General features: G+C 37.7%; 1 protein-coding gene and 1 long non-coding RNA gene across 2 annotated transcripts; both read right to left on the bottom strand.

The window, feature by feature from the left end:
• LOC107641912 lies at positions 9,546–11,133 on the bottom strand. The gene is made up of 3 exons (XR_001620506.2): positions 10,762–11,133; positions 9,824–9,889; positions 9,546–9,624 (listed from the first exon to the last, which is right to left on the bottom strand). It is a non-coding gene; the product is annotated as an uncharacterized LOC107641912 (long non-coding RNA).
• LOC107641913 (subtilisin-like protease SBT2.6) lies at positions 11,474–12,440 on the bottom strand. The gene is made up of 3 exons (XM_021123836.1): positions 12,162–12,440; positions 11,675–11,819; positions 11,474–11,527 (listed from the first exon to the last, which is right to left on the bottom strand). The coding sequence occupies exons 1-3, from the start codon at positions 12,335–12,337 to the stop codon at positions 11,474–11,476; spliced, it is 375 nt and encodes a 124-aa protein (XP_020979495.1). The 5' UTR covers positions 12,338–12,440.

Here is a 21,498-nt window from a genome sequence, read left to right as displayed (position 1 = left end):
CATTCAACAACATATATGCATTTATACTTAGCCATAAACATGGCTCCGCCGCCACACGGCATAATCCAGCCATCCGGCTCATGGTTAAATCCATAACCAGCTAATTCATTAACAATTACGGCCATTCGGCCCAAGGCATAACAAGCACTTCCACCGCCATCCTCCACATCTCACATAATCATCTTTGATCCTCATGGGTCATTCATTTTTCCCTTGCTTCACTCGCAAGTTACCACATTCACTAGCCCTTTTCCTCATGCTAGGCATATCATAATGATTTAAGACATAAGTGGTGAGATCGGAGGATTAGAAGTATGAAGTTTGGCTTTTAAAACTCAAAAATCAACTTTGGGATGAAAACAGGGCCACGCGTACGCGCACTCCACGCGCACGCGTGGATGGCCTTAAAACTCATCGACGCGCAAGCGTCATACGCGCGAACGCGTGGGTTGAAAATTAGCCAAACGGCGCGCACGCGTCAGCCACGCGTACGCGTGGGTACTTTTGCGCCCCAGGCACAAAACTGGCACAACTTTGGCACAACTCTCGGGAAAATGGCTGGGCATTGGGTGCAGCACATTCGGCGCGCCCGCGCACATCACGCGCATGCGAGGATGGCGCTTCCTGGAAGAACGGCGCGTACGCGCCAAGTGCGCCTACGCGCGGGGGGTCATTCTGCTAAAAATTTTCTAAGTTAAAAACTGCAGAATTCACAAATTCAACCCCCAATCTTCCGACGGTCATAACTCTCTCATTTGAAATCATTTTTCACCCGTTCTTCGAACGGCATGGACATCCCGGATCCAATTTCATTTCTAAACAGATTTGGCAAAAATTAGAGATCCGTAGTCCAAGTTATGTCCTGTCAAAGTATGCCCAAAAACCATGTTTTCATTCAAAACCACAAAGTGCCATTTTCAAAACAAGCCACTTTCAACTCTTTTCAAAATTAATCAAAACATGCCAATTTCAACCCTTCTCTTTGAAATCATTCAAAATGTACCAAAATCAACAACAAGCCATCCTCAACTCACACATTGACATTTTACCAAAATTCCCAAAACCACATCCAACCATTTTAACACTTCTCTATCAAATGGCTAAAGGACAAACTTTAAATTCTAGAATCATATCTTTTAGTTTCTTGTTAGTCAAGTCATTAACTTTAATTTTCAAAATCAAATCTTTTTAATTTCCTTTTCAAATATTTCTCAAAATAGATTTCAATCATATCTTTTTCAAAACTTAATTTCAAAATCTTTTTCTAACTTCCTATCTTTTTAAAATTGATTTTCAAATCTCTTTCAATTAACTATTTGACTTCTTGTTTGTTTTACTATTTCTTATCTTTTTCAAAACCACCTAACTAGTTTTCTCTCTCTAATTTTTGAAAATCCCTCACCACTTTTTCAAAATTCTTTTTCATTAACAAATTGTTTTAATTTCTAATTTTATTTTATTTTCCTTCTTAAATTCGAATTCTAACTCATAACTAAAATAAAAAACAAAAATATTTTTCTTCTCCCTCTTTTTTTAAAATTCGAATACTCTCTCTCTCATCTCTTTCTATTTATTTTATTTAATTACTAATACTTCTCTTCTTCTTAAAATTCAAACCCTCTCCCTCTCTCTGTGTTCGAATTTTTCTTCTTCTCCCTTCTTCATTCTATTTCTTCTATTCTTCTACTCACAGAAAGGAATCTCTATACTTTGACATAGAGGATTCCTCTTCTTTTCTGTTCTCTCCTTTTTCATATGAGCAGGAACAAGGATAAGAATATTCTTGTTAAAGCTGATCCTGAACCTGAAAGGACTCTAAAGAGGAAGTTAAGATAAGCTAAAGCACAAAACTCTGGAGAGGACCTAACAGAAATTTTCGAAAAAGAAGAAGACATGGCAGCCGAAAATAACAACAATGGTGGAGATGCAAGGAAGGTGCTTGGTGACTTTACTGCACCAACTTCCAACTTCTATGGAAGAAGCATCTCGATTCCTACAATTGGAGCAAACAACTTTGAGCTTAAGCCTAAATTAGTTTCTCTAATGCAGCAGAATTGCAAGTTTCTTGGACATCCATTAGAAGATACTCATCAGTTCTTAGCTAAATTCTTGCAAATCTGTGACACTGTTAAGACCAATGGGGTTAATCTTGAGGTCTACAGACTTATGCTTTTCCCCTTTGCTATAAGAGACAGAGCTGGGATATGGTTGGACTCACAACTTAAAGAAAGCCTGAACTCTTGGGAAAAGTTGGTCAATGCTTTTTTGGCCAAATTCTTTCCACCTCAAAAATTGACTAAACTTAGAGTGGAAGTCCAAACCTTCAGACAGAAGGAAGGTGAATCCCTCTATGAAGCTTGGGAAAGATACAAGCAATTGATTAGAAGGTGTCCTTCTGACATTCTTTCAAATTGGAGCATCTTATGTATATTCTATGATGGTCTGTCTGAATTGTCCAAGATGTCATTGGATCACTCTGCTGGTGGATCTCTTCATCTGAAGAAGATGCCTACAGAAGCCCAGGAACTCATTGAAATGGTTGCAAATAACCAGTTCATGTATACTTCTGAAAGAAATCCTATGAATAATGGGATGACTCAGAAGAAAAGAGTTCTTGAGATTGATACTCTGAATGCCATATTGGCTCAGAATAAAATATTGACTCAGCAAGTCAATATGATTTCTCAGAGTCTGACTGGAATGCAAGCTGCATCCTGCAGTACTAAAGAACCCTCCTCTGAAGAAGAAACTTATGACCTTGAGAATCCTACAATGGAAGAGGTGAATTACATGGGAGAATCCTATGGAAACACCTATAATCCTTCATGGAGGAATCATCCTAATTTCTCATGGAAGGATCAGCAGAAGCCTAATCAAGGCTTCAATAATAATAATAATGGTGGGAGGAATAGATTTGGCAATAGCAAGCCTTTTCCATCATCTTCTGAGCAACAGACAGAGAATTAATTATAAGCAGAGCCTCTCTGACTTAGCAACCGTAGTCTCTGATCTATCCAAGACCACTCTCAGTTTCATGACTAAAACAAGGTCCTCCATCAGAATTTGGAGGCACAAGTGGGTCAACTGAGTAAAAGAGTTACTGAAATCCCTCATAGTACTCTCCCAAGCAATACAGAAGAGAATCCAAAAAGAGAGTGCAAGGCCATAAATATACCCAACATGGCCGAACCTATAGAGGAGAAAGAGGCAGTGATTTCCAGTGAGGAAGACCTCAATGGATGTCCACTGACCACTAAGGAGTTCCCTAATGAGGAACCAAAGGAATCTGAGGCTCATATAGAGACCATAGAGATTCCACTGAACTTACTGTTGCCATTCATGAGCTCTGATGAGTATTCTTCCTCTGAAGAGGATGAAGATATTATTGAAGAGCAAGTTGCTCAGTATCTAAGAGCAATCATGAAGCTGAATGCCAAGTTATTTGGTAATGAGACTTGGGAGGATGAACCTCCATTGCTCATCAATGAACTGAATATCTTGGATCAACAGAAATTACCTCAGAAGAAACCGAATCCCAAAAATTTCTTAATACCCTGTGTCATAGGCACTATGACCTTTAAAAAGGCTCTGTGTGACCTTGGTTCAAGTATAAACCTCATGCCACTCTCTGTAATGGAGAAACTAGGGATCTTTGAGGTACAAGCTGCAAGAATCTCACTAGAGATGGCAAACAATTCAAGAAAACAGGCTTATGGACTTGTAGAGGATGTCTTAGTGAAGGTTGAAGGCCTGTACATCCCTGCTGACTTTATAATCCTAGACACTGGGAAGGATAAGGATAAATCCATCATCCTTGGAAGACCCTTCCTAGCCACAGCAAGAGCTGTGATTGATGTGGACAGAGGAGAGTTAGTCCTTCAATTGAATGAGGACTACCTTGTGTTTAAGGCTCAAAGATCTTCTTCTGTAACCATGGAGAGGAAGCATGAAAAGCTTCTCTCAATACAGAGTCAAACAAAGCCCCCACACTCAACTTCTAAGTTTGGTTGGGAGGCCACCATTAAGCTCTGAGTCTCTGTGAAGCTCTCTAAGAGCTCACTGTCAAGCTATTGACATTAAAGAAGCGCTTGTTAGGAGGCAATCCAATGTTATTTAATTATATTTATTTATATTCCATTGTCATTTTATATTTTTTTTAGGTTGATGATCATGTGAAGTCATAAAAATAACTGCAGAATTAAAGCAAAATAAAAAAATAGCATAAAAAATAGCACACCCTGGGGGACAGGCTTACTTGTGTTTAAACGCCAGTAAGGATAGCAGAATGGGCGTTTAACGCCCAGTCTGGCAGCATTCTGGGTGTTTAATGCCAGAAAAGGGTGTCTGGCTGGCGTTAAACGCTAGAAAGGGGCAGCAGACTGGCGTTTAACACCAGAAAAGGTAGTAGAGCTGGCGTTGAACGCCAGAATTGGCACACAGAGGGCGTTTGTACGCCAGAATGGTACAGGGAGCAGAATTCCTTGACACCTCAGGATCTGTGGACCCCACAGGATCCTCACCTACCCCACCTCTTCTTTTCTCCTCTTCACACCTTTCCATAACACTCTTCCCCAAATACCCTTGACCAATCACATCAATACCTCTTTCCCAAACACCATTCACCTATCAAATCCTACCCTCTTCCCCATATTCTCTTCACCACTCACATCCATCCATCATAAACCCCACTACTTCACCATTCAAATTCAAAGCATTTCCCTCCCAAACCCACCCCTACATAACCGAACTCCCTCTCTCTCTCTTACCCTATAAATACCCCCCTTACAACCTTCAATTTCACACCTCATACACACTTAACCCCGCTTGGCCGAATTCACTACTCCCCTCCATCTCCTCCATTTCTTCTTCTTCTACTCCTTTCTTTCTCCTTTTGCTTGGGAACGAGCAAACCTTTTAAGTTTGGTGTGGGAAAAGCTCTGCTTTTTTGTTTTTTTATAACCATTAATGGCACCTAAGACCGAAGAAACATCTAGAAAGAGGAAAGGAAAGGAAATTGCTTCCACCTCCGAGTCATGGAAGATGGAGAGATTCATCTCAAAGGTCCATCAAGACCGCTTTTATGAAGTTGTGGCCAAGAAAAAAGTGATTCCCGAAGTCCCCTTCATGCTAAAAAAGGGGGAATATCCGGAGATCCAACGTGAGATTCAAAGAAGAGGTTGGAAAGCTCTCACCAACCCAATCCAACAAGTCGAAATCTTAATGGTTCAAGAGTTCTATGCCAATGCATGGATTACTAAGAACCATGATCAAAGTATGAACCCAAACCCCAAGAATTGGCTCACAATGGTTTGGGGGAATTACTTGGATTTCAGTCCGAAAAATATGAGGTTGGCATTTAACTTGCTAATGATGAGAGAAGATCCTCATCCTTTCACTAGAAGGGTCAACTTTGATCAAAGGTTGGACCAAGTCCTCATGGACATCTGTATAGAAGGAGCTCAATAGAAGAGAGACTCAAGAGGCAAGCCGGTTCAATTAAGAAGGCTTGACCTCAAACCCGTGGCTAGGGGATGGTTGGAGTTCATCCAACGCTCTATCATTCCTATTAGCAACCGGTCTGAAGTTACAATAGATCGGGCTATCATGATCCATAGTATCATGATTGGAGAGGAAGTAGAAGTTCATGAGATCATACCTCTAAAACTCTACAAGGTGGCGGACAAACCCTCTACTTTGGCAAGGTTAGCCTTCCCTCATCTCATCTATAACCTATGCAATTCAGCTGGAATTGTTATAGAGGAAGACATCCTCATTGAAGAGGACAAACCCATCACTAAAAAGAGGATGGATCAAACAAGAGAGCCCACTCATGGACCACAACAAGAGCATGAGGAAATTCCTCATCAAGAAATTCCTGAGATGCCTCAAGGGATGCACTTTCCTCCACAAAACTATTGGGAACAAATCAATACCTCCTTAGGAGAATTGAGTTCCAACATGGGACAACTAAGGATGGAGCACCAAGACCACTCCATTATTCTCAATGAAATCAGAGAGGACCAAAGAGCCATGAGGGAGGAGCAACAAAGGCAAGGAAGAGACATAGAGGAGCTAAAGCACTCCATAAGATCTTCAAGAGGAAGAACTAGCCGCCATCACTAAGGTGGACCCGTTCTTTAATTTCCTTGTTCTTATTTTTCTGTTTTTCAAAATTTATGCTTTATGTTTTGTCTATGTTTTGTGTCTTTATTACATGATCATTAGTGTCTAGTGTCTATGTCTTAAAGCTATGAATGTCCTATGAATCCTTCACCTTTCTTAAATGAAAAATGTTTTTATTTGCAAAAGAACAAGAAATGCATTATTTCAAATTCTATCTTGAAATTAGTTTAATTATTTTAATGTGGTGGCAATACTTTTTATTTTCTGAATGAATGCTTGAACAGTGCATATTTTTGAATTTGTTGTTTATGAATGTTAAAATTGTTGGCTCTTGAAAGAACAATGAAAAAGGAGAAATATTGTTGATAATCTGAAAAATCATAAAATTGATTCTTGAAGCAAGAAAAAGCAGTGAAAAATACAAAGCTTGCAAAAAAAAATTGGCGAAAAAAAGAAAAAAAGAAAGAAAAAGAAAAAGCAAGCAGAAAAAGCCAGTAGCCCTTTAAACCAAAAGGCAAGGGTAAAAAGGATCCAAGGCTTTGAGCATTAATGGATAGGAGAGCCCAAATGAATAAAATCCTGGCCTAAGCGGCTAAATCAAGCTGTCCCTAACCATGTGCTTGTGGCGTGAAGGTGTCAAGTAAAAATCTTGAGACTGAGTAGTTAAAGTCGTGGTCCAAAGCAAAAAGAGTGTGCTTAAGAGCTCCGGGCACCTCTAACTGGAGACTCTAGCAAAGCTGAGTCACAATCTAAAAAGGTTCACCCAGTTTTGTGTCTGTGGCATTTATGTATCCGGTGGTAATACTGGAAAACAAAGTGCTTAGGGTCACGGCCAAGACTCATAAAGTAGCTATGTTCAAGAATCAACATACTGAACTACGAAAATCAATAACACTATCTGAATTCTGAGTTTCTATGGATGCCAATCATTCTAAAGTTCAAAGGATAAAGTGAGATGCCAAAACTGTTCAGAAGCAAAAAGGCTACAAGTCCCGCTCATCTAATTAGAACTAAGTTCATTAATAAGTTTGGAATTTATTGTATATTCTCTTCTTTTTATCCTATTTTGTTTTTAGTTGCTTGGGGACAAGCAACAATTTAAGTTTGGTGTTGTGATGAGCGGATAATTTATACCGTTTTTGGCATTATTTTTACATAGTTTTTAGTATGTTTTAGTTACTTTTTATTATATTTTTATTAGTTTTTATGCAAAAATCATATTTCTGGACTTTACTATGAGTTTGTGTGTTTGTCTGTAATTTCAGGTATTTTTTTGCTGAAATTGAGGGACCTGAGCAAAAATCTGATTCAGAGGCTGAAAAAGGACTGTAGATGTTGTTGGATTCTGACCCTCCTGCACTCGAAGTGGATTTTCTGGAGTTTCAGAAGCCCAATTTGCACGCTCTCAATTGAGTTGGAAAGTAGACATCCTGGGCTTAGAAATATATAATAGTTCATACTTTGCCTGAGATTTAATGGCCCAAACTAGCATCCAAAGCCAGCCTAAAACTTTCTGGCGTAAAATGCCCAAACTGGCACCAGAATTTGAGTTAAATGCCCAAACTGGCACCCAAGTTGGCGTTTAACTCCATGAACAGCCTATGCACGTGTAAAACTCAATACTCAGCCCAAGCACATACCAAGTGGGCCCCGGAAGTAGATTTCTGCACTATCTGCACTTAGTTACTCATTTTCTGTAATCCCTAGTGACTAGTTTAGTATAAATAGCACTTTTTACTATTATATTCACAGATTTTAAAATCTTTTGATCAATTTTAGATCTGAGACTTGGATTGGAGGCTGGCCATTCGGCCATGCCTAGACCTTTTTCACTTATGTATTTTCTACGGTGGAGTTTCTACACCCCAGAGATTAAGGTGTGGAGCTCTGCTGTTCTTCATGAATTAATGCAAGTACTATTGTTTTCCTTTCAATTCACACCTACTTCTTCTCCAAGATATACTCTCGTACTTAATTCAGTTAAGTCAGAATGAAGGGGTGACCCGCGACAATCACCCAATCTTCGTTACTCGCTTAGCCAAGATCCGCGTGCCTGACAACCACAAAGCGGTCTACATGATGTTCAACATAGTTATTGGACGATAGATGGAGTATATTCTCTTGGATATAAAATACATGGACCGAGTCCGTTAGATTAGTATCTTCGTGGTATAGGCTAGAACCAATTGATAGCCATTCCTGGGATCCGGAAAGTCTAAACCTTGTCTGTGGTATTCCGAGTAGGATCTAGGAAGGGATGACTGTGACGAGCTTCAAACCTGCGAATGTTGGGCACAGTGACAGTGTACAAAAAGTTCAATGGATCCTATTCCGATGCTAGCAAGAACCGACAGATGATTAGCCATGTGGTAGCTGTGCCTGGTATTTTTCATCCGAGACGAGAAATCCGACAGTTGATTAGCCGTGCAGAAACCGTAGGGGACCATTTTCACTGAGAGGATCCTACAGCTTGCCATGGAAGGGAGTGTGCATGGTTGGAAGAGGACAATAGGAAAGCAGAGGTTCAGAAGCAACAAAGCATCTTCACACGCTTATCTGAAATTCCACCAATGAATCACATAAGTATCTTTATTTTATTTTATGTTTTATTTATATTTTAATTATCAAAACTCATAACCATTTGAATCCGCCTGACTAAGATTTACAAGATGACCATAGCTTGCTTCAAGCCGACAATCTCCGTGGGATCAACCCTTACTCACGTAAGGTATTACTTGGACGACCTAGTGCACTTGCTGGTTAGTTGTAAGGAGTTGTGAAAAGTGTGAATCACAATTTCCCACACCAGCGTGGCACGCCAGGCCAATTTCCCAGAAGAGAAGAGTCAAGACCTCATCGAGGGCGTGCCACTTGAGACTCTGGGTGTGGCATGCCAAGTCAACCATCAATGGGCATGCCGCTTGGTATTTTGGGCGTGCACTACAAGAAAAACACCCATTTAGGTACACTTGAAAAGTGTAGCCAAAAGTGAAAAAAAATGATGCCTTAGGCTACGGCTATGCTTTTTGAGCTACAGCTATGCTTTTTGGAGTGATTCCTATTCGGCCGTTGCCTATTCTCAAACGCTATGCTTTTCTGCACCAAGGGTTACGCTTTTGGCGTTTGGAAATAGGGTGCGCTTTTCAAGTGATGCTGTCCAGGACCAAAGGCTACGCTTTTCAGCTTCCATTTTTGCCAGAATAGGCTATGCTTTTCAACGCTATTGCATCACCTGTAAAGCGTAGCCACATTATATACCATGGCTACTTATTATAAGTATAGCCTTAGGTCCCTCGTTTCACACATCTCACACAAAATTAAGCATAGTTATATCAAAATAAACATGAGACCATTTATAATTTACTACTAATACTCTACCAAAAACTAAAATATTATATCCTACATCAATTCTGTCTTCACCATTTTTTTTTGAAAGAGGAGCTCAACACAAGCAGTGGAGCAATTCTGTCTTCATCATTACGACTTCCTATAATCCATGCCCTGCCAAAAAGGTTAAGAGAGAAAAAAAATTAACATCAAAATTTTGAAAATTTTATTTTAAAATATAACTATTTCCATTTCATGATAGATTCTATTATTAGTATTTAATTTCTTTAATAAGTTGCTAAAATAACGTACTACCAAAGATAAAGAAGGCACATACATTAGTAGTAAGATTGAGCAGAAATTTCTTTCTTACCTTCTAATATTTTTGCTGCCAGAATCTATAAGAATTGTCAATCTTTTTTCTGTGTTCATGAATTGACTACATAGATGAAAAATTGAATAAAAAATAAAACATCAATATACATAAATGAATTTAAAAATGAAAAGCTAGAAGTAATGGCATTGCTACAAGAACCAATTTCACATTAGAATTTTTGGACCAAAACCAGCAAAAAATATTATAAGTTCCCTTAATGATTTTAATTTCATCAAGTTTGAAGAAACAAACCAAAGTCTAAAACAAATAAATAAAAAAATTGCATAGCAATAAATATGAATATAAGCTGAAATAAAGTAGAACTATTTAATAATCACGCCATTAGATTTCAGTAGCTACTAATTCTTAACCAAAGGGCAAAAAATAATTACAATTTTATTTAGAAGGTTACTTAACAAATCAATAAGTGTCAAGAGGCTAGGAATATATACTTTGATTCTATATCTATACATCTATACGTATGATATATACTATCCTAAGGTATTTAATTTCCCTAGCAGTAAAGTGCATTTTCTATAACTAATTACTCACCCTTGTACTAATTTATATAAACTAATCAATAAGCTAGTTCAAACTAGTGGAGAGGTTGTGTGCATAAAAAGTGCACAACAATAAGAAGAACATTGAGAAGCGAAGCTCCCACTATTACAGATCTCAATCCAACTATTCTATTCGATAAATAGTCAATTATTAATCTAAGAGACAAAACCATTTAAAATTTTTCTATGCATTATTAATTGTGTTTTCAGCCCAATCCACAATTTGTTTTCTATTTATAACTATGTAAGAAATTTTTTATTCATGTAATAGGCACCCTCCTTTTCATTTTCTTCTTAAATTTATCTACTTCAAGTTGGCAAAGCAATGTTGTAGGAAAAGACAAATATAAATTTAAAACTAGATTTACCCTTTACCTTTAATAAATCGAAATAGCGAAGTGCCAACCTGCACAACAAACACAAAGAAAACAAAGATGAAACTGCATAATTTTTTCTACTATTCAGTTCATAATCAGAAAAGAAACCAGCTTGAAATAGGTGTGAAGAACAATTTTAATCAAGGCTGACAGCATTTGTTTCCACTGTAACTTTGTCAAGAAAGGAAGTGAAATTTCTAATCTTGCCTCGACAGAAACTAAATGATTCTTAATGGAACTAGAAGATTTCCCTTCTATTACTCTCTGTTCAACATTGGAAAAAAAAGATAGCCGATTCAGTAATTTCATCTATAGTTTTTAATAAAACTAGACTAGCAATTCAAACCCAATAATTGGGCTACTTACTCTAATTGGCATGTAAATTCCAATAAAAATTAAAAATTTAGAAACAACAAAACAACCCAAAGAGTCAATTAAAGTATTAAACCAAATAACATGAAGAGAAAAAGAGTACATAGAAGCAATCAAAGAATAGCAGCACCCAAGATTCACCTTCAGAAAAAGATAAAACAAAGCAAAACACCACACACACTTAACTGACCCAAAAGCAAACAACCCTTTTTCACAGAACAAGAAATAGGTTAGAATCCATGAACCACCAAAATCAATTCAGAAAGAAAGCAACCCATCAAAGTAAACAGAGAAAAGACCAGTGACCTTGGCGACACAGAGCAAAGTAAGCTTGACTTTCAGATCCTTGAGCCACTGACCCAGAAGCAAGAAGAAAAATCGATAGCCCGCACCTGTGACAAAGATCAACACTATTAAACAATAAAAATAAATAAATAAATAAAAGTTAATGCAAGCTATTCAATGCAAATGATACAATTCAATTGAGAAAATATGTTACTTTTGACTTACATTAGTAAAACGATAAGATAAGACTTCACCTGTTCTGGGAAAATATGAACAGCAAACCCATTTATCAGATGCCGATAGCTATAGAGTTTCTTGAACGTCCCAGGTTCAAATAGCATCCCCAGAAGCATATCATGTTTTTTCTCAAGATGGTGAGCATATGAAGTAACCAATTCACTGGAAGAAGTTTATAATATTGTTGGTTCATCACATACTAGAGGAGAAAATAACATTGGAAACAAATTCATTAAAAACATAATTGATCTTGGTTCATAACATAGTGCAAGGTGATTATTGTATTACTTTCCTTAAAGATAAGAGAGAGCATCAGTAGCAAATAAATTGTCCACGAGTTACATATAAAGAATAATTATTTAAACTCTCCATATAATTTAGATTTGGAAGGTTAATTTCACCAAAAGAGAATTCATCATATTAATTAACCTCCTCAAAACATATTTACATGTCATTGGAAAAAAAATGGAAAATCCATAGAAAAATGTAATTGCAAGTACCTACCTATTGGTATCAATCTTCTCATCAGATTCAACAACAGTAGCTTCAAAACCATCAATTCCACCTCTATAACTAGTAACAGGTTCACCTTCAGCAGTTATGATGTAAATTTCAGCTTTCACAGACACAACAAGACCACATAGAACTGCAACCAGGCACCCAAACTCCAACAACCTCATTGTGCCAACTCCAATACTTCACATCCACGAGATCTGTTTCATAATCCAAATGATGACACAGTTGAGTTAGACTGAAAAAACAAAGAAAGAAGGTTAGTTCCAATGTGACACTGATCCGAGAAAATCAGCTGAACGTGCATTGGCAGTTAGTGTTTAAAATAATATAACTTCTGAGAACATAGAAAAGGATCAGAAACTCATTCATATATGGTGTTTTGTAAAATGTAAATTGTAGCATCATATTGAAAGTCATTGGCAAATCTTCTATTTTGCTTTTTAATTGATATCAAAATTCAAGAAATAGAATGACATATAGTAAGCATAAGAAGAAAAAATACACTGGGAAAGAGCTGCTTATCATGCACATATTTTTACTATTGATTTTAAATTTCAAACAAAATCAACAAGCTCATATGACGATTGCTACACTTATGAACAACACTTATCTTCAAGAAATGGGAAAGAGCAGCAATAGGGGACTGGACCGACCACTTGGAATTTAGAAACATGCAAGATTATAGCTCTTGAATCAAATTTCTTCCTGTCAAGTTCTACAATGATCAGAATTTGAAACTAATTGACACTAACTTTTGAAACTAAAATAATTGTTATAACAGATGCTAGTCTAATAGATATAGTGCAGCAAATTGTCAAAATTTGAAACAAACAAACTAACTTCTAATTTTTAACTAACCTGACAGTTACAACAAATTAACCAACTCACGAATTCTCCAACAGATATAGTACCAAAGCAAACTGAAAGCACCTCCTCGTTGTCACCCTCAGGATCTGAATGTGGCTCAGTAACACCACAAGCAATTCCTCTCTTCCCTCTTTATTCCAAAATATCATCGCCACGCGAAGCAGAATCAGTAACAATTCGGAAAAAATAAACAAATAAACAAATAAAATGCAAATTTCACTAAGAATGGAAAGTAAAGCCGCTACCTAAAGCTCGAGCTCAGCTTGAAGGAACTCCAACGTCGTAGAGGGTAGCAGGTGCGTACGGAAACTAGGTAATGGGATTTGGCGAGAATCAGGAAAAAAAGGGTATTCAAGTTGAACCATGCATGTTCATTAACAATACATGGCTTGTTCATCAATTCACAATTCACAGTTGCATATTGATGAGCGGATAATTTATACCTTTTTTGGCATTGTTTTTACATAGTTTTTAGTATGTTTTAGTTCCTTTTTATTATATTTTTATTAGTTTTTATGAAAAAATCACATTTCTAGACTTTACAATGAGTTTGTGTGCTTTTCTATAATTTCAAGTATTTTCTGGATGAAATTGAGGTACCTGAGCAAAAATCTGATTCAAAGGCTGAGAAAGGACTGCAGATGTTGTTGGATTCTGACCCTCCTGCACTCGAAGTGGATTTTCTAGAGCTATGGAAGCCCAATTGGCACGCTCTCAATTGCGTTGGAAAGTAGACATCCTGGGCTTTCCAGCAATGTATAATAGTTCATACTTTTCCCGAGATTTAATGGTCCAAACTGGCGTTCAAACGCCCACCAAAGACCCTTTTCTGGAGTAAAACGCTGGAACTGGCACCAGAACTAGAGTTAAACGCCCAAACTGGCACCAAGCTGGCTTTTAACTCCAAGAATGGCCTATGCATGTGAAAGCTTCAATGCTCAGCCCAAGAACATACCAAGTGGGCCCCGGAAGTGGATTTCTGCACTATCTGCACTTAGTTACTTATTTTCTGTAATCCCTAGTAACTAGTTTAGTATAAATAGCACTTTTTACTATTGTATTCATATACTTGGAGACTTTGATCACTTTTATGTTACAATTGGAGGCTGGCCTCATGGCCATGCCTAGACCTTTTTCTCCTATGTATTTTCTACGGTGGAGTTTCTACACCTCATAGATTAAGGTGCGGAGCTCTGCTGTTCTTCATGAATTAATGTAAGTACTATTGTTTTTCTTTCAATTCATGCTTACTTCTCCAAGATATACTCTCGTACTTAATTTAGTTAAGTCAGAATGAAGGGGTGACTCGTGACAATCACCCACTATCTTCGTTACTCGCTTAGCCAAGATCCGCGTGCCTGACAACCACAAGCGGTCTACATGATGTTCAACGTAGTCATTGGACGACAGCCGGAGTATATTCTCTTGGGTCTCTAAGCCACGATTCGCATCGTCTCTCCTGACAACAGAGCATCTGAATCCGTGATTAGAACCTTTGTGGTATAGGCTAGAACCAATTGGCAGCATTTCTGAGATCTGGAAAGTCTAAATCTTGTCTGTGGTATTCCGAGTAGGATTTGGGAAGGGATGACTGTGACAAGCTTCAAACTTGTGAATGTTGGGTGCAGTGACAGTGTGCAAAATGATAGAGAGATCCTATTCCGATGCTAGCGAGAACCGACAGATGATTAGCCGTGTGGTAGCTGTACCTGGTATTTTTCATCCGAGACGAGAAATCCGACAGTTGATTAGCCGTGCAGAGATTGTAACTGATATTTTTCATCTGAGAGGATCATACAGCTTGCCATGGAAGGGAGCACGCATGATTGGAAGAAGATAATAGGAAAGGAGGGGTTCAGAAGCAACAAAGCATCTCCAAATGCTTATCTGAAATTCCCACCAATGAATTACATAAGTATCTTTATTTTATTTTTTGTTTTATTTATCTTTTAATTATCAAAACCTCATAACCATTTGAATCTGCCTGACTAAGATTTACAAGATGGCCATAGCTTGCTCCAAGCCGACAATCTCCATGGGATCGACCCTTACTCACGTAAGGTATTACTTGGACGACCCAGTGCACTTGCTGGTTAGTTGTGCGGAGTTGTGAAAGTGTGAATCATAGTTTTGTGCACCAAGTTTTTGGCGCCGTTGCCGGGGATTGTTCGAGTTTGGACAACTGACGGTTCATCTTGTTGCTTAGATTAGGTAATTTTATTTTATGTTTAACCTTTTTATTTTTATTTTTTGAAAAAAAACAGTATTATAGTTTTCGAAAAAAATTCATAAAATTTTTAAGAATGAATTCTAGAGCTTCTTAAGATATGTTGAAGCCTGGCTGGCTGTTAAGCCATGTCTAATCTTTTGGACCGAGGTTTTCACTTTCCATTGTAGAAAGGACATGTCTGTATTTGTTATGCTGAAGCTTGGCTGGCTATTTGGCCATGTCTAATTCTTTTGGACCGAAGCTTTAGACTAACATTGCATGAATCCTGGAATTCTTATTAAAAATTTTGAATTTCTTCAATTTTCTTTTTCCAAAATAAATTTTCAAAAAGTTCAAAAAAATTTTAATAAAATCTTAAAACAAAAAAATTTTATGTTTCTTGTTTGAGTTTTGTGTCAAATTTTAAGTTTGGTGTCAATTGCATGTTTTTAATTTTTCCTAAAATTTGTGAAAATATATGCATTGTGTTCTTCTTTGATCTTTAAGTTGTTCTTGATGATTTTCCTTGTTTGATCTTTAATTTTTCTTGTTTTGTGTCTTTTCTTGTTTTTCATATGCAATTTCGAATTATTAGTGTCTAAAGTTTAAAAATTTTTAAGTTTGGTGTCTTGCATGTCTTTCTTTTCTTAAAAATTTTCAATAATATGTTCTTGATGTTCATCTTGATCTTCAAAGTGTTCTTAGTTTTCATCTTGACATTCAAAGTGTTCTTGCATGCATTATCTGTTTTGATCTTAAATTACTATGTCTTGTGTCATTTTGTTGTTTTTCTCTTTATTCATTAATTTAAAAAAATCAAAAATAATATCTTTCCCTTATTTTACTCATAAATTTCGAAATTTTGGGTTGACTTAGTAAAAAATTTTCAAAATTTAGTTGTTTCTTGTTAGTCAAGTCAAAATTTCAATTTAAAAACTTTATCTTTTTAAATCTTTTTCAAAAAAATCAAATATTTTTCATTTTTCTTTCATGTTTTTCGAAAATTTTTTTATTAATTTTCAAAATCTTTCTCTTAACTTTATTTCATAATTTTCGAAAACTTTACTAACAATTAATGTTTTGATTCAAAAATTTCAAGTTTGTTACTTTCTATTTAAGAAAGATTCAATCTTTAAATTCTAGAATCATATCTTTTAGTTTCTTGTTAGTCAAGTCATCAACTTTAATTTTCAAAATCAAATCTTTTTAAATTTCTTTTTCAAAATAAATGTCAATCATATCTTTTTCAAAACTTAATTTCAAAATCTTTTTCTAACTTCTTATCTTTTCAAATTTATTTTCAAGTCTTTTTCAATTAACCACTTGACTTGTTTGTTTTAATTTTAAAAAGTTTACTATTTCTCATCTTTTCAAAACCACCTAACTATTCTTCCACTTCTAATTTTTGAAAATTACTAACCATTTTTTTTCAAATTTTTTTTAATTAACTAATTGTTTTAAATTCTAATTTTATTTTATTTCTTTTAATATTTTCGAAACTAACTTAATTAATTAAATAAAAATAAAAATATTTTCTTCTCCCTCTTTTTAAAATTCGAATACCCTCTCTCATCTCTTTCTATTTATTTATTTAATTACTAACACTTCTCTTCTACTCATAATTCGAACCCTCTCCCTCTCTCCGTGTTCGAATTTCTTCTTCTACCTCATTCTTCTATTCTTCTATTCTTATACTCACATAAAGGAAAATCTATATTGTGACATAGAGAATTTCTCTTCTTTTTTGTTCTCTTCTTTTTTATGAGCAGGAACAAGGATAAAGATATTTTTGTTGAAGTTGATCCTGAACCTGAAAGGACTCTGAAGAGGAAGCTAAGAGAAGCTAAAGCACAACACTCCGGAGAGGACCTTACAGAAATTTTTGAAAAAGAAGTAGATATGGCAGCCGAACCCAACAACAATGATGGAGATGCAAGGAAGGTGCTTGGCGACTTTACTGCACCAACTTCCAACTTCTATGGAAGAAGCATCTCGATTCCTACAATTGGAGCAAACAACTTTGAGCTTAAGCCTCAATTAGTTTCTCTAATGCAGCAGAATTGCAAGTTTCATGGACTTCCATTGGAAGATCCTCATCAGTTCTTAGCTGAATTCTTACAAATCTGTGACATTGTTAAGACCAATGGGGTTAACCCCGAGGTCTATAGACTTATGCTTTTCCCCTTTACTGTAAAAGACAGAGCTAGGGTATGGTTGGACTCACAACCTAAAGAAAGCCTGAACTCTTGGAAAAAGTTGGTCAATGCTTTTTTGGCCAAATTCTTTCCACCTCAAAAGTTGAGCAAGCTTAGAGTAGAAGTCCAAACCTTCAGACAGAAGGAAGGTGAATCCCTCTATGAAGCTTGGGAAAGATACAAGCAATTGATCAGAAGGTGTCCTTCTGACATGCTTTCAGAATGGAGCATCTTATGTATATTCTATGATGGTCTATCTGAATTGTCCAAGATGTCATTGGACCACTCTGCTGGTGGATCTCTTCATCTAAAGAAAACCCATGCAGAAGCCCAGGAACTCATTGAGATGGTTACAAATAACCATTTCATGTATACTTCTAAAACAAATCCTGTGAATAATGGGATGACTCAGAAGAAAGGAGTTCTTGAGATTGATACTCTGAATGCAATATTAGCTCAAAATAAAATATTGACTCAGCAAGTCCATATGATTTTTCAGAATCTGACTGGAATGCCAGTTGCATCCGGCAGTACTAAAGAAGCTTCCTCTGAAGGAGAAGCTTATGACCCTGAGAATCTTGCAATAGAAGAGGTGAATTACATGGGAGAATCACATGGAAACACCTATAATCCTTCATGGAGAAATCATCCAAAATTCTCATGGAAGGATCAACAGAAGCCTCAATAAGGCTTCAATAATAATAATGATGGGAGAAATAGGTTTGGCAATAGCAAGCCTTTTCCATCATCTTCTCAGCAACAGACAAAGAATTCTAAGCAGAGCCTCTCTGACTTAGCAACCATAATCTCTGATCTATCTAAGACCACTCTCAGTTTCATGACTGAAACAAGGTCCTCCATCAGAAATTTGGAGGCACAAGTGGGTCACCTGAGTAAAAGAGTTACTGAAATCCCTCCTAGTACTCTTCCAAGCAATACAGAAGAGAATCCCAAAAGAGAGTGCAAGGCCATAAATATACCCAAAGTGGCCGAACCTATAGAGGAGTAAGAGGCAGTGATTTCCAGTGAGGAAGACCTCAATGGACGTCCATTGACCACTAAGGAGTTCCCTAATGAGGAACCAAAGGAATCTGAGGTTCATACAGAGACCATAGAGATTCCACTGAACTTACTGTTGCCATTCATGAGCTCTGACGAGTATTCTTCCTCTGAAGAAGATGAAGATATTGTTGAAGAGCAAGTTTCTCAGTATCTAGGAGCAATCATGAAGCTGAATGCCAAGTTATTTGGTAATGAGATTTGGGAGGATGAACCTCCATTGCTCATCAATGAACTGAATGCCTTGGTACAACAGAAGTTACCTCAGAAGAAATCGGATCCTGGAAAGTTCTTAATCCCTTGTATCATAGGCACCATGACCTTTAAGAAGGCTCTGTGAGACCTGGGGTCAGGAATAAACCTCATACCACTCTCTGTAATGGAAAAACTAGGGATATTTGAGGTACAAGTTGCAAAATCTCACTAGAGATGGCAGATAAATCAATGAAACAGGCTTATGGACTTGTAGAGGATGTCTTAGTGAAGGTTGAAGGCTTGTACATCCCTGCTGACTTTATAATCCTAGACACTGGGAAGGATGAGGATGAATCTATTATCCTTGGAAAACCCTTCCTAGCCATAGCAAGAGTTGTGATTGATGTGGACAGAGGAGAGTTAGTCCTTCAATTGAATGAGGACTACCTTGTGTTTAAGGCTCAAGGATCTTCTTCTGTAACCATGGAGAGAAAGCATGAAAAGCTTCTCTCAATACAGAGTCAAATAGAACCCCCACACTCAACTTCTAAGTTTGGTGTTGGGAGGCCACCATTATGCTCTAAGTCTCTGTGAAGCTCTCTAAGAGCTCACTGTCAAGCTATTGACATTAAAGAAGCGCTTATTGGGAGGCAACCCAATGTTACTTAATTATATTTACTTTCATAGACATTTGTTTTCCATTGTGATTTTATGTTTTCTTTAAGTAGATGATCATGTGAAGTCATAAAAACAGCTGCAGAATTAAAGCAAAATAAAAAACAGCATAAAAAATAGCACACCCTAGAGGACAGGCTTACTGGCGTTTAAACGCCAGTAAGGATAGCAGAATGGGCCTTTAACGCCTAGTCTGGCAGCATTCTGGGTGTTAAACGCCAAAATTGGTAGGCAAAGTGGCGTTTAACACCAGAAAAGGGTGTCTGGTGTTTGGCTAGCGTTAAACGCCAGAAATGGCAGACAGACTGGCGTTTAATGCTAGAAAAGGGTGTTTGGTTGGTGTTAAATGCCAGAAATGGGCATCAGCCTGGCGTTTAACACCAGAAAGGGTAGCAGAGTTGGTGTTAAATGCCAGAAATGGCACACAGAGGGTGTTTAAACACTAGAAAGGTGCAGGGAGCAGAATTCCTTGACACCTCAGGATCTGTGGACCCCACAGGATCCCCACCTACCCCAACTCACTCTCTCTCCTCTTCACACCTCTCCATCAATACCTATTCCCCAAATACCATTCACCTATCAAGTCCTACCCTCTTTCCCATAATCTCTTCATCACTCACATCTATCCATCATAAAACCCCACCTACCTCACCATTCAAATTTAAAACAATTCCCTCCCAAACCCAACCCCTCTTACATGAATTCCCCCTCTCTCTTACCCGATAAATACCCCTCCTTACCACCTTCAACTTCACACTTCATAAACACTTAAACCCCCTTGGCCAAAACCATCACACTCCTCCATCTCCTCCATTTCTTCTTCTGCTACTCCTTTCTTTCTTCTTTTGCTCGAGGACGAGCAAACCTTTTAAGTTTGGTGTGAGAAAAAGCCTTGCTTTTTGTTTTTTCCATAACCATTAATGGCACCTAAGACCGAAGAAACCTCTAGAAAGAGGAAAGGGAAGGCAATTGCTTCCGCCTCCGAGTCATGGGAGATGGAGAGATTCATCTCAAAGGTCCACCAAGACCACTTCTATGAAGCTGTGGCCGAGAAAATGGTGATCCCCGAGGTCCCCTTCATGCTCAAAAAGAGTGAATATCCGGAGATCCGACATGAGGTTCGAAGAAGAGGTTGGGAAGCTCTCACCAACTCCATCCAACAAGTCAGAATCTTAACGGTTCAAGAGTTCTATGCTAATGCATGGATCACTAAGAACCATGATCAAAGTGTGAACCCGAACCCAAAGAATTAGCTCACAATGGTTCGGGGGAATTACTTGGATTTCAGTCCAGAAAATGTAAGGTTGGCATTCAACTTACCAATAATGCAAGGAGATCCTCACCCTTTCACTAGAAGGGTCAACTTTGATCAAAGATAGGACCAAGTCCTCAAGGACATCTGTGTGGAAGGAGCTCAATGGAAGAGAGACTCCAAAGGCAAGCCAGTTCAACTGAGAAGGCTTGACCTCAAGCCCGTTACTAGGGGATAGTTGGAGTTCATCCAACGTTCTATCATTCCCACTAGCAACCGGTCTGAAGTTACAATAGACCGGGCTATCATGATCCATAGTATCATGATTGGAGAGGAAGTAGAAGTTCGTGAGATCATACCTCTAGAACTCTACAAGGTGGCGGACAAGCCCTCCACTTTGGCAAGGTTAGCCTTCCCTCATCTCATCTGTAACCTATGCAATTCAGCTGGAATTGTCATAGAGGAAGACATCCTCATTGAAGAGGACAAACCCATCACTAAAAAGAGGATGAATCAAACAAGAGAGCCCACTCATGGACCTCAACAAGAGCATGAGGAGATTCCTCATCAAGAAATTCCTGAGATACCTCAAGGGATGTATTTTCCTCCACACAACTATTGGGAGCAACTCAACACTTCTTTAGGAGAATTGAGTTCCAACATGGGGCAACTAAGGATGGAGCACCAAGAGCACTCCATTATCCTCCATGAAATCAGAGAGGACCAAAGAGCCGTGAGAGAGGAGCAACAAAGGCAAGGAAGAGATATTGAGGAGCTCAAGCACTCCATAGGATCTTCAAGAGGAAGAACTAGCCGCCATCACTAAGGTGGACCCGTTCTTTAATTTCCTTGTTCTTATTTTTCTATTTTTTG

This window comes from Arachis ipaensis, chromosome B05 (assembly GCF_000816755.2).
Source record: "Arachis ipaensis cultivar K30076 chromosome B05, Araip1.1, whole genome shotgun sequence".
Taxonomy (NCBI): domain Eukaryota; kingdom Viridiplantae; phylum Streptophyta; class Magnoliopsida; order Fabales; family Fabaceae; genus Arachis; species Arachis ipaensis.
Note: the sequence above shows the minus strand (reverse complement) of the source record. Positions and strands in the feature narration are given on the sequence as shown.

What these genes read in the sequence shown, in the direction of transcription:
- LOC107641913 (XM_021123836.1), bottom strand. Translation starts at nt 12,337, where the DNA reads ATGAGGTTGTTGGAGTTTGGGTGCCTGGTTGCAGTTCTATGTGGTCTT. An exon ending in GAGAAGATTGATACCAATAG is followed by an intron (nt 11,820 to 12,161) that starts GTAGGTACTTGC and finishes AACTTCTTCCAG; the next exon opens with TGAATTGGTTACTTCATATG. An exon ending in TTCATATTTTCCCAGAACAG is followed by an intron (nt 11,528 to 11,674) that starts GTGAAGTCTTAT and finishes TCTTTGTCACAG; the next exon opens with GTGCGGGCTATCGATTTTTC.